Source organism: Dromiciops gliroides, chromosome 5 (assembly GCF_019393635.1).
Source record: "Dromiciops gliroides isolate mDroGli1 chromosome 5, mDroGli1.pri, whole genome shotgun sequence".
Classification (NCBI taxonomy): domain Eukaryota; kingdom Metazoa; phylum Chordata; class Mammalia; order Microbiotheria; family Microbiotheriidae; genus Dromiciops; species Dromiciops gliroides.
This window is the reverse complement of record NC_057865.1, coordinates 104,922,001-104,935,853: the sequence shown is the minus strand read 5'-3', so window position 1 is coordinate 104,935,853 and position 13,853 is coordinate 104,922,001. Positions and strand designations below refer to the sequence as shown.

General features: G+C 41.7%; 1 protein-coding gene across 2 annotated transcripts in view; it reads right to left on the bottom strand.

Moving 5' to 3' along the window:
* DENND2A (DENN domain containing 2A) overlaps positions 1-13,853 on the bottom strand; it is a 187,179-nt gene that overhangs the window by 37,013 nt on the left and 136,313 nt on the right. The window contains exons 19-20 of one of the 2 annotated variants that reach the window (XM_043966250.1): positions 13,706-13,792; positions 11,134-12,012 (exon numbers count right to left, since the gene is read on the bottom strand). In XM_043966250.1, coding sequence (XP_043822185.1) covers positions 11,981-12,012; positions 13,706-13,792 — 119 coding nt within the window. In that variant the 3' untranslated portion in view covers positions 11,134-11,980. Of the gene's footprint in view, positions 1-11,133; positions 12,013-13,705; positions 13,793-13,853 lie in introns of those variants that run through there. The other variant, XM_043966251.1, reaches the window with a different exon arrangement.

The following is a 13,853-nucleotide window of genomic DNA, read 5'->3' as shown; positions in this document are numbered from 1 at the left end:
AGGTCTTTAAGCAAAAACAAACAAACAAATAAATAAATGAAATAAAAAATTTCAAAGTAAACAAAATGTAACTAGCACATGTGAAAATGAGAAGAAGCATGGAACAATAAAAAGAAGACTGGATTTAGAGTCAGAGGTACTGGGTTCAAATCCTTTCTCTTCCATTTACTACATGTGTGATCACAAGCAAGTTAATTCTTCTCTCCTATAAAATGAAGGAGTTTGACTATCTGACCTATAAAGGATCTTCCAACTTTAAATTTATGATAAATTTATGATAGTCCAATGAACTAGGAGGACAATTGAATCAAGCCACCTGAAATTTCTGGCAATGTAGCCAAGCTCTAGAACTCTACCTAGTTCTGTGAATGTATCTTCTCCTTCATGAAACTGATGAAGTTAAAATTCATGCGGCCTATACCCATGGATTTCTGATCATGTGTAAAGCAGGGAATAACTCGGAAAACTCCTGCTTCAGGCAAAAGAGAGGCACTGAAAGGTTTTGAGGGTTGGACATGGTCATTAATGTGAATTAGGATGAATATTTTGGCACCTGTGTGAAGGATGGGTTATAATAATCCAAGTGAGATAAATTGGGTAATAGTGGTAAGACTAGAGAGAAGAGGGCAAATGGGCATTATACAGTCAAGGTAAGAGCTGGGAAGAGGAAGGGAAGAGAATAAACATTTTTATGGCACCTACTATTGCTAAGTACTGTGCTAAGTGCTTTACAAATATTATCTCATTTGATCCTCATAATATCCTAGCAAGATAGGTGTAATTATTATTCCAGTTTTACAGTTGAGGAAACTGAGGCAAGCAAAGGTTAAATGACTGGCCCAGGGTCACATAGCTAATAAGTACCCAAGGCCAGATTTGAATTTAGGTCATCCTGACTCCAGGCCTAGCACCTGATCGATGGTGCTACCTCTCAGACTTGACTCCGAAGAAGAGGGAAGAGTGAAATATGATTGAGATTTTTAACTTGAGTGACCACAAAGATGATGGGCCCATCCATAGGTATCAGGTAGTTGAGAGAGAAAAGGAGCAGATGGGGGGCGGGGCGGGCAGGAGTGAAGTTTTGGACATGTTGATTCTGAAGTGTTGTGGAACAGTAGGTGGAAGTGCTAACAGGAAGTTGGAAATGTAGCGCTGAAGTTCAAGCCAGAAATCTACATAGAGTATAAAAAGCAGGGCAGAGGGGGCAGCTAGGTGGCGCAGTGGATAAAGCACCCACCCTGGATTCAGGAGGACCTGAGTTCAAAGCCGGCCTCAGACACTTGACACTAGCTGTGTGACCATGGGCAAGTCACTTAACCCTCACTGCCCTGCAAAAAAAAAAAAACCAACCCAAAAAACAAACAAACAAACAAAAAAGCAGGGCAGAATATGTCATTTCTTCAAGGTCAGTTGTTTAAATAAGATATTTTTTGATTAGTGCCATTAGCACATGAAAGTGTATTTGCATTGTATAAGTATTTATACCAGTGACCTAGGGTCAATGAACTTTCATGTGGTATGGGCAAAGTCAGGCAAAATATAATTTTTTTTCTTTTTTTTTTTTCGGGGCAATGGGGGTTAAGTGACTTGCCCAGGGTCACACAACTAGTAAGTGTCAAGTGTCTGAGGCTGGATTTGAACTCAGGTCCTCTTGACTCCAGGGCCGGTGCTTTATCCACTGCGCCACCTAGCTGCCCCAAAATAGAATTTTTTTAAAAAGCACCATTATAAAATACCTTGGGAAGCAAAATGTAAACAAAAAGATTATAAGGTATTTAGAGCTGGAAGCAACCTCAGAGATAACCGGGTTCAGCACTCCCATTTTCATTTATTCATTCATTCAACAAACATCTATTATTTATCATGTGCCAGCACCTGGGGAAAATCCAAAAACAAGTATTGTTCCCTTTTCACATTGAACTTACAAAGCAGTATTGGTGATAGAAGACACACAGAGAGAAACATAAAAATTAGGATGTTATATGGCCATAAGAGGAATGGATATTTTACATATGAGAAAACTGAAACATACAGGGAGGTACTACTTAAGTCAAGGTTACATATCAAGATACTGGGAAAGCTGGAAGTAGAACATTCATTGAATAGAATGTTACAGATAAAAAGGACCCTCAAGAACATTCCATCCAATTCTCTTATTTTTTAGATGAGTAACTTGTCTAAAATCTTATTTTTTTTTTTAGATGAAATGGCTTATCCAAGCTCAAATAAAGTCAGTGACTTGCTCAAGGTCATAGCCAGTTATTTAGCAGAGCTAAGACTAGAACCCAGGCAGCTCAGTGGCACAGTGGATATAGGGCCTGGAGTCAGGAAGGTGCCTTTTCACGAGTTCAAATCCAGCCTCCAGACACTAGCTGTGTGACCCTGAGTAAGTCACTTAACCCTGTTTGCCTCAGTTCCTCATCTGTAAAATAAGCTGGAGAAGGAAATGGCAAACCACTTCAGTATCTTTGCCAAGAAAACCCCAAATGAAGTCACAAAGTCCGAAATGACTGGAAAACTACTCAACAACAAAAGACTAGAACCCAGACCACCAGGTGTTTGGTCCAGTGCCTAGATCTGTATGCATTTGTAGTCTTACTTTCATAACTAAAGATAGAATTGTAATTCTATCTTTAGCTATGACATCTGTCATCTACATTCCTTGTACATCTTCCTTATCAGGAAAGCTAGTAGAGTGTATACAAAAATAACTTACTGGGGGAAAGGCAATGTGGTTTCTGTTAGGGGAAGAGTTCACTCAATCCTTTGACTTCCTGGCTATGAGAGCCCATGTCTGTGCATATAGTAGGCACCAAATAAATACTGATTGAGCAAATTCATAGACATGTAAATAAAGGGGACTTAACTGATATAGTTTCAATCAATAAACATTTCTTAAGCACCTATTATATGCCGGGAGGAGTACCACATATTGCAAAAAAAGAGGCAAAAGACAGTCCTTCCCTCAAGGAATTCACTTTAACGGAGGAGGAGACAATACACAAACAAATATGTACAAGCAAGCTGTATATGGGACAAATAGGAAATAATTAACAGAAGGAAGACGCTAGAATTAAGAAGGGTTGAAAAAGACTTGCTGTAAAAGATGAGATTTTAGTTGGGATTTAAAGGGAGCCAGGAAAGCCAGTAGGTGGTGATGGGAAAGATGAGCTTTCCAGGTATAGGGAGGGCACTGCCAGAGAAAATGCCTGGAGCCTAGAGATAAATGTGTCTTGTCTGTGGAATGGCTGAAAGTGCATGGTAGGGAGTAAAGTGTAAGAAGATTGGAAAGGTAAGAGGAGGCTAGGTTATGAATGCCAAACAAGATTTTGAATTTATCCTGGAGTTAACAGGCAATTATTGGAGTTTATTGAGTAGTGGAATGACATGGTCAGCCCTGCTTTTTAGGAAAATCACCTCAGTGGCTGAACGGAGGAGGGATGGGAATGGGGAGAGACTTGAGGTAGGCAGACCCACCAGCATGGCATTGAAATAACCTAAGTATGAGGTGATAAGGCCCTGCACCAAAGTGGTGCCAGCATCAGAGAAGAGAAAGGGGAAAATTTGAGAGATGCTACAAAGGTGAAATCAACAGGACTTGGCAACAGATTGGATATGGGGCATGAGCTATAGTGAGGAATGTGACTTTTAGGTTGCGATCCTGAGGGACTGGGAAGATGGTGTTACCCTCTTCAGTAATAGGGAATGTTAGGGAGGGGGGAAGGGTTTAGGGAAAAAGAAAATGAGTTTTGTTTTGGACATATTTAGTTTAAGATGTCTACTGTAAATCTAGTTCTAGATGTTTGAAAGGCAGTTGGTGATGTGGGACAGGTCAGCAGAGAGGTTGGGACAGGAAAAGTAGATTTGAGAATAATCAAGATGAAGAGGAGATAATTTAATATTTTATGGCCTATCTATGTTTCCTCATCCAATATGAACGTGCTTTACAAAGCATCACTTCCAGTTTATCGGTTGTCCTATTGGAGACATCTAAATTGATCAAGGCCTTTTCACGCTGAATTGGAATGCCCTTTATTTGGAATAAGAAACATGCCCACCTGGTTAAGGTACAGCATTTTATCACTTATTTTAGGTGGGGTGGGGCAACTTGATTGATTTCCTGATCAATGCCCTACCTTTATAACTCTATATATTTTATATCCTTTCATTAGCAGAGATGCTTGTTGTTGAGATTTCCCCCAAATAATTGCTTCCCTTTCTATTCTAGCTCTATTGATTTTATCTGTGCTAAAGTTTTTTAATTTTATGTGATTGAAATGATCTATTTTAGGTTTTTTTGTGGTCACTTCTATCTCCTATTTAGTTAGGCATTTTTATCTCCTTCTGTTCTCTAATTTTTTTTGGGGGGGGGCATGAGGGTTAAGTGACTTGCCTAGGGTCACACAGCTAGTAAGTGTCAAGTGTCTGAGGTGGGATTTGAACTCAGGTCCTCCTGACTCCAGGGCCAGTGCTTTATCCACTGTGCTACCTAGCTGACCCTGTGAACTTATTTTGATAACAGTATTTTTTTTTTTTTGGTGAGGCAATTGGGGTTAAGTGACTTGCCCAGGGTCACACAGCTAGTGTTAAGTGTCTGAGGCCGGATTTGAACGCAGGTCCTCCTGACTCCAGGGCCAGTGCTCTGTGAACTTAATTTGAAAAAAAGTTTTGATAACCTCATTTCAGTATAATTGGTTTCTTTTATAATTCTATGGTGGATTTTTTTTTTTGGTGCACTTAAAAACATTCCTCTGAGAAGGGGCTCATAATTTCTTCCAGTCTGCCAAAAAAGATTCTTTGACGATAAAAGGTTCAGGACCCTGGACTACATAATTGACAAGGTTTCTTTGACCTCTAAATCCTATGAACCTGTGAAAAAGAGAAGGGAAGACTAAGGGCTGATAGGAAACATTAGGAAGACATGAAATTTCTGTTTGTTTGTCTTAGCACTCATCTGGCCTAGTGCAAGCAGTTTTTGAGTATGAGTCAGGAGACTTATGTCCTAGCTTTACTTCTATAACTTATTTATCTCTGTGATCCTGGTTGAGCTACGTACATTCTCTGAGCTCCAAGTTCTTCTCTGTAAAACAGGCATAATTATACTTGTCTTGATTACCTTGAAGCAGGAATTAGAGAGGAGTCTCTGACCTACGATTGAAGTCGTCCTCTTCCTTGTTCTCACATTTGCTGATTGTTTCTGATCTCTAAGCCCCTGGATCTTGCCTGTGTGCCTGGATGTATCATACCAGCCTTATCTGATCTCCCCATGCTCAACACTGCTTAGATGTCATCAGGCCTGTTTGGTTGAACTGCCAGTTTCTAGCCCCTCCTGCTCATCTTTATCTTCATAATACCTTCATTCCCATGTAGCACCAGACTTTGTTCTCCAGCTTCAGCTCTTCTCACCTATTCATAACTCTGCCTTTTTCTTCCTGTTCCTTCATATATGGTCAAGAACCAGGATGTGATCATTTCTACCCAATCTAGCACATTGGACTCTTAAGTCAGAAGGGGCCTTACATATCATGAAGTCCATCATCCCATCCAATGCGAGAATTCCTTCTACAGTGTTGGTGACCGACTGTGTTCAAACAATTCCAGTGTGGTAGAAAATGGGCAGCAGTAGGGCATGGCTATCCAGTAATGATGAGGATGATGATGGTAATAGCTCACCTTTATATAACACTTTAAGGTTTGCAAGGTGCTTTTTGTCTTTTAACTCATTTGATTCTTACATTAACCCTGGGAGGTAGGTGCTATTATCATTTTCTTTTACAGATGAGGAAAATGAGGCAAAAAGAAGTTAAGTGACTTGCCCAGGGACACACTGCTAGTAAGTATCTGAAGCAGGATTCCAACCCAGGTCTCCCTGACTCCAAGCCCTGCCCTCTACCAACATTGTGCCACCTAGATGGCACAGAGCTTAGGACAATGAGTCCAGCTAAATCATGGGGCTCTTAGTAGTTAAAAGAGGTCTAGGCCAAAGCTTCTTGAACTGTGCATCGGGACCCCACACAGGGTTGTGTAACTGAATGTGTGGGGGGGGTCACAAAAAATTTGGCAACAGTAAAAGGTTGTGTATACCTACTTTTTATACCTAAATAGCCAGGGTCACATAAAAATTTCTCTGGCAAAAAGGAGTTGAGAATGGAAAAAGTTTAAGAAGCCCTGGTCTAGGCATCCGAGTGACCAAGTCCAAGGTCAACTAAGGCAGATAAAATCTATAAAGGCCAGCAGGGTCCAAAGTCATGGAAATCAGAGAGTCAGAAAAGCACTCAAGATCAAGGTTTAACTTAAATCCTAGGACATAGGTCATGGGCAATTTGTCCTGTTTTATGCTGCCTAAGTGTGGGTAGCTCTGGTTGCAAGTGAGCTCTTCAGGGTAGAGGCAAGGGTCAGAAGTCCTGAGCATGACTGGGTGGAGTTCAGGATACAGAAGAGAGTTAATTGGCATGAATAGGATTGAACAAGTCTGAGCTGATCTGTTCAGTGTAACCTACCCACCCCAGGGCTTTTCCATGGCTTCTCATACCTGGAATTACCTCCCCTTACCCTTTGTTTTAGCTAAATCCCAGGGATCTTTCAAGGCCCTGCTTAAACCTCTCCTCCCCTGAAATCAAACCCTACTTAATCAAGAAGGATTCTTAGGAAGACTCCCCTGACCAGCTTAGCCCGAAGGAGCCTCTCCCGTAGCACTCTCCACATTTTCTTAGTACTTATTTGTTGCTGGTCACATGCCAACTTGTATATATGTGTATGAGATTATACATGGCTCCAGCCTTTGGGACTTGGGTGTACTGCTAACTGGCATAAGCCAACAACACTGTTACATGGCAGAGGGAAAAAGCCCAACGAATGAAACCTCAGGCCCCATTAAGTGAAATATCATGTTTACAGTGAGGGAGGTAATGTCCCAGTCTATTCTGCCCTGCTGAGATCACATATGAATTATAGTACTTTGTCCCCTCAGATTTTCTTCACAAATATCAGCAAACACGAACACATCCACATACAAAGAACAGATGGAGGGGGCAGCTAGGTGGCACAGTGGATAGAACACCAGCCCTGGATTCAGGAGAACCTGAGTTCAAATCTGGCCTCAGACACTTGACACTTACTAGCTGTGTGACCCTGGGCAAGTCACTTAACCCCAATTGCCTCACTTTAAAAAAAAAAGGGGCAGCTAGGTGGCACAGTGGATAGAACACCAGCCCTGGATTCAGGAGAACCTGAGTTCAAATCTGGCCTCAGACACTTGACACTTACTAGCTGTGTGACCCTGGGCAAATCACTTAACCCCAATTGCCCTGCCCCCCAAAAAAAGCATAAAAAAAAGATGGAACTATTATTGATCTCATTATGTATAATTTTTTAAAGAGTACATGTTAAACTAAACACTGTTTAAACTTTAAACACTGACAATCTAAAACTGCCTTGCCTGTCTATGTCCCTTTTTGAATTTCCTTTTGTTCTTTTCTTTTTTTTTGCATCTCCATCACTACCTCTCCACTTCCTCCCATACCTTCTCCAGGTTTTTGGTTTTTTTTTGGTTGGTTGTTTGTTTTTCTGGTGCAATGAAAGTTAAGTGACTTGCCCAGGGTCACACAGCTAGTAAGTGTCAAGTATCTGAGGCCGAATTTGAACTCAGGTCCTCCTGAATCCAGGGCCAGTGCTTTATGCACTGCTCCACCTAGCTGCCCCCTACAATTTCTCTTAAAAACACCCCTGTGTACTAGTTGTCCCAGAAGTTGAGAGCTGCTTTTAGGTATGGATTCAGGACCAATGTCCCCTTGGTCTCTCTAGCTCTGTCCCCTATTTTTCTTTAGTTTCTATCCCCAACCTCAGTAGCAGATCTGAGATTCTCCATAATAGTTCTTCCAATATCTTCAGGACATAGCTCTGCTTTAAGTTGCAGATCATGAGACATATTGCATCTATTTTAATTAATGATTATTGATGATAGTGAAATCTATTCTCCCCTCCACCCTTTCCAAGGGATCAAAGTAGTATTGTTTAGATGGCTTTGGGATAATTGCTGGGCACTAAAGTGCTTTCAGAATCAATTGCTGGGGCAGCTAGGTGGCGCAGTGAATAGAGCACCGGTCCTGGAGTCAGGAGTACCTGAGGTCAAATCCAGCCTCAGACACTTAACACTTAACTAGTTGTGTGACCCTGGGCAAGTCACTTAACCCCAATTCCCTCACTTTAAAAAAAAAAATCAACTGCTGATCAGCTGGCTGCCCCATAAAAGGCCTGTATGTACATGCTACACAGGGAACGGGTATTTCGCTCCCATTGGCTATGCCAGTGGTGCCAAACTCCAAAACAACAAATTCCTGTGGGCTACACATTGACTTAGAAAACCTCAAATTAACATTATTTATGTTGTATTGTATTTTTATTTACTTTATTAAACATTTCCCAATTGCATTTTAATTTAATTCTGGCTATACTTGGGAGTTTTGTGGGCATGCAGCTACAGGCCTTTAACACCTCTGGTCTGCATTGGATATGCTGCTTGGCTCAGCCCTCAAAATGCATCATTCTCCTCTGATGCATCCCTTCTGGTTTATATCCAGGGTATTTGGTAAGCTGCCTTTTGGGATGGGCAATTTTTTTTCTTCTCCTGGAAACTCACTTTGCAAGTGTTGAATCTCTCAACTAAACTGTTTTGATTCCAAAACAGTTCTGGTATTGGTTTTTGTTTTGTTTTGTTTTGTTTTTTGGTGAGGCAGTTGGGGTTAAGTGACTTGCCCAGGGTCACACAGCTAGTAAGTGTTAAGTGTCTGAGGCCGGATTTGAACTCAGGTCCTCCTGACTCCAGGGCTGGCGCTCTATCCACTGTGCCACCTAGCTGCCCCTCTGGTACTGTTTTGAAACAGCTTAAAGGTATTCAGACAATCATAGCTTTAGACTGTGGGATCCATTTCACTTGGTAGAACCCCTAGCTTTCTCCAAGGCTTAGCTCAAGGGACAGCTCTTAGAGGAAGGTTATACTGACACCCAGTCCCCCAGGGGCTAGTGCCCTCCTTCCCCAAACTACTTGGTGGATTTTGGATTTGCTTATTTGTATACATGTGATTTTCTCCAAATTGAATGTAAGAGATAATAATCTGCACCATCCCCCTTCATCCTCCCTGTTTCCCAATGAGGATGTTGAGACCAATACTTCGACTATAAATGGGGTTGTATGGTATTATGGAAGTCCTAAACTTCTCTAATGTCTCTATAAGTAGAGCAGAGAATTGATCTTGGAGCTGGGTAGTAAAGGGTTCTTTGCACCAGCTCCACTGTTGTTATCTGTGTCCTTGAAATAATCTGCATGGTGCTGCTGCTAGCTGCCAGGGACATAATGGGAGTTCAAAGGAATTGACTGACGCCAATAACTATCAGAGGAACCTAGGGGGGTTCCTATTGAAGAGGATGGTGGACGTGGGTGCTAGCTGGGTGTGGCTATGGGCCTGACCTTAAAAAAAAAAAAGAGGTGAAAATGTGACTAATCCTAGGTATGTTGGTGAATAATCACTGTATCAACTTGTTGTAGAAGAAACCTAGCAGCAAGGAACATCTTCAGCTTGATGGAGCAGCAGCCAACAGAGTTTTGGGAGAGAGGAATAGCAGCTGTGAAGGCTGAATAGAACAACAGTAAGATATAGCAGGTTGCTGGGAGATGAAGCTCTGAGCTGTGTTCTATCTGATTTGCGATGCAGCCCCAAGGTTGTGAGCTGTGCAGGGAGCACCCCATCTCCCACCAGTGGCATGGGAATCTAAACAAGATTGAGCCACTTTTGTAAATGGAGGTTTTCCTTTTAAAATTACTTTGCCATTCTGTCTTAATGAAAAGTTTTGTTATTTGACTTATGGTTCTGAGAGAATGTACTGGATTCTCTCAAGCCATGTATGCATAATCACAATTAGTTAGACAGATCACATACTAAATGAGGGGAAGCAAAAGTTGCAGAGGATCCATGCTTGTAACTAATCTTGGTGCAGAGGTGACTGGTTCTCAAATGCTGTGTCAGCAGATTGCCAGGGTCTGGCAGGTTCTACCAAACTGGAGAGACTTCACATATGGGCCCAGGAACCTGTTCTAAGGGCTCATCACCACTTTGGTTGCACTGTGATAAATATTTTAGTCACAACAGCTCACGGATGCTATCTACGAAGCAGAGGGTTCTGATCTATACCAAGGGTGAGAGCACTCACACTAATGAAATCCTGGATCCTTTTAAGTACCAAAGTATAAATACTGTGGCATGACCAGGGTGTAGCCAGGGCAGAAGTCCCAGTGTTCCCAAGCAGATTTTTGGCAGCATCAGAAGTTTCACTTTGGGGCCTCAAGCTAGTTTTCCTTAAAGCTCACTCCTCTTTGCCCTCCTTTGATTGTGGAAATAAAGAGATTGGCAGTGGAGTTCTTCTTTTGACACATTCTGCCCTGCTGAGAATCAGAAATGTGTTTGGGTTGTCTTATAAAACTTAGACCAATGAAAAGGCCACCCTTGGCATATCTATTATAAGAATCAGGAATAAAATATCCTGTCATAATTCACTAAGACCACTAGGTGACAGCATTGATAGGCCTGGAATAAGTTGAGGGGCGCAGCCCCATTGCAACAAATAAAACTCTTATTATTACTTGTTTGTGCTTCTCCCACCTGAGCTTTAATATGGGAAAAGCTTCTGGTCCTATTCTGACCGAGTTGATAGGATCATAGATTTAGAGCTGGAAGGAAGTTTAGGCAAACCTCTCATTTTACAGATGAAGAAACTGAGGCACAAAGGTAAGTGACTTGCCCAAGTTCAGTTAATATATCTATCTAGTGCAGGATTTGAACCCAAGTCTTCCTGCCTCTAAGTCCAGTGCCCAATCCACTATAATATGCTGCCTCTAAAGACTCATACCGTATCAATAAGGACTTCCCATATCCTAGTTTTTACCCCCCTTGACTATCTTTTCCATTGATTTTCTTTTCCTCCCTCCCCAAGCATCCCACTGTTCTATTGAGTGAAACATATTTTGAACCCCTGTTCCAATCACTTTAATTTCCTTTTAGAGGCATGATGGTATAATGGAATGCGCCTTCATCTCAGAGTCCAGAATATTGGGTCTGGCTTCTAGCTCTGAACACTTACCCCTGTGTGGCATTCGGTGGTCTGGTGCCATGGAAGGCATGCTGGATTTACAGACAGAGAACCAACCTGGGTTTGAATCCTGGGTCTGTCATTTACTATCATGTGGCCTTGGGCAAGTCATTTCATCTCAGTGGACCCAAATCCTTGTTTTGTAAATGACAGGGTTGGATGAGATGATCTCTAAGGTCCTTTCCAGTTATAAAATCCTGTTGACAATGATATTCTGGGTAGCAGAGAGTCTGTAAAATGGGGGCAGTTTATACACTAACCCGTTTCACTGGGATGTGGAGAGGAAAGCATTTGGCACTCAGAAAAGTGCTGTAAACACGGGTGCTGAATAATCCAAGCACCAGGGTTGCTATCCCCGCTCCCATCAGCCTACATCTTTTCAACACTTCACTCTGGAAGCTGAGCTTCTGAGCAAGCACCAAATAACTGGATGTGTCACCAGTTAAAGATGTGTTCCCAGCCTGAACAGAAAGGAGAAAGAAAACCCATATTTTTCCTTTTTTTTTTTAATATCTAAGATATATATGTATTAAAAAAAATCCACTTGAATGTCAGTGATGTGCTGGATTCCAAGGTCCTTTTCCAGTGCAGGGACTGAAGAAGCCAGGGCTGGCTGGGTTATCTCTCTCTCTCTCTTGCTCTCTGTCCTGGGAGAAATTTCAAGGCTGAGTTGGTGCCTGGGACGCTTTCCATTTCTTCCCTGTACCTCAAGCTCCCAAGATTCTACCCCCTTCAGAAGAGCCCACAGGGATGGTTTTCAAAACATGTAGTGGCACAGGTGAGATCTTCTCTCTTTTTTGGCTGAGTCATAAAGTCATTTGAGTAACTGTGTCAGGGCTTATTTCTTGTGGAGAAATTTCATTTTGTTTCCTGTAAAGAGAAAATAAGGGAAACACTAAATCATCCAGAGAATTGAGGGGAGTGACAAATCATTTCCTGTTTCTCACTCCCTCTAACCTCCATCAACTGGGTCATTTGTGTAGCAGACTTGGAGTTTGGGCCTACTCAATAAATATGAACTTATTTATTAATTATCAAGCACCATAAAAACTTTACAAAGATCATCTCATTTGATCCTTACAACAATCCTGGGAGGCAGGTACTACTATTTTCCTCATTTTACAGTTGAGTAAACTGAGGCAGAGAGAGATTAGGTGACTTGCTCAGGGTCACACAGCTAGGACATCCTGGAGGTTGGATTTGAACTCAGGTTTTCATGAATGCAGACCTGGCACTCTGTCCACTGTGCTGCCTAACTACCTCTGGATTAAATTGACATCTTTGTGCTCTCGTGGAATCCAAATGGGATTTCTAAGGTATCCACTTGACCATAGCACTAGAGTTTATCATCTGTGAGGCTTTGGGGCTCCCCACAAGGGAGTTTCTCTCCCCTTCCTTTCATAAGCCCTCTCAGTCCAGGCTCTATGGTATATGACCCAGACCTGAAGGAGTGTCAGCAGAGAGCCCTAAGAAATGGACTTCTCCTAAGATACTGACAAAAGGGGCATTCAGTGGATGCCACCCCTGAGTAATGGAGAGGCCGTGGAAATTCTAGTTAAGTTGTAGACCCTGGGAATTTCCACTGCATTTGCTCCTGCATTAGGTAGGACAGTGTGATATTTCAACTAACTGTCCTCAACATGTTGGTCCCTTGTTTTCGACATATTTTCCCTCAATGGGGCAGGTCTACACTCTGACTCTTTATTGTTACTTTTTTCTCTTTGTTTTCCAGCAAGTTTATTTATGTATTAACTCTTTTAGTATACTTTGTATACATTAAAGAAACTACAGCCCTGGTGTGTGTGTGTGTGTGTGTGTACATATATATATATATATACACACACACACATGCATAAATACATATACATATTTCCACTTTCCAGTACATTTTAAAGACCAGAGTCATCTTCATTTTCTGATTAACTTTCTCTCTGGTCATGTCCATCTTTCCACTGGCTCCTTCCATTTTTCTTACGCTGTGTCTTCAATTCCGACACTCCTCGTGGATCTCCAGGGGGAGAATTAGCCCTGGGCACAAGATTTACCAGGTGTGATAGAGTAGGAAAAATACTAGATTTGGAATTATGAGTGCCAGGTTTGAAACTTGGTTTTCTATACTTACTAGCATGATCATGGACAAATCACTTAACCACAATTTACACATCAGTAAAATGGACATAATAGTCCTTTCACTCCCTTCAACAGAGGCTTATTTATTGTAAGGAAATCTCTGTGAACTTCATGAAAATGCTATAGAAATGTGAATTACTATTATTATTTTTTCCCCAAATGGCTTCACACAAGGATTGTAGTTTAACAAATAAGTATGGGATAAGAAGAAAAGGAAGGCTAGAAGAAGGAAAGGAGTATGCCAAGATGAGAAGATTGTATCACAGAGGGACGTTTCAGGGGGATACATTGTCAGGAGGAAGAGAAATCCAAATCTAGGTCTAATCTGTTGGGGATTGATAGAAGCTAGCCAAGTACGATTCTTCAGGGAAAGAAAAAAAACATTTTCAACAAAAAATAAAAGGTGACCCCCTCCCCTCCCCTGTTACCTCACCTAGACCTTTCAAGAACTTATTGACACCACTTTGTTCACCACTAGGGAGTGTCTCCAGGTACTCCTGTGCTCGGACCTCAAACAGACCTGTTGGAAACAGAAATAAGCCTTTTTAGTTGCCTCCCAGATACTTCTCAATACTCATTTT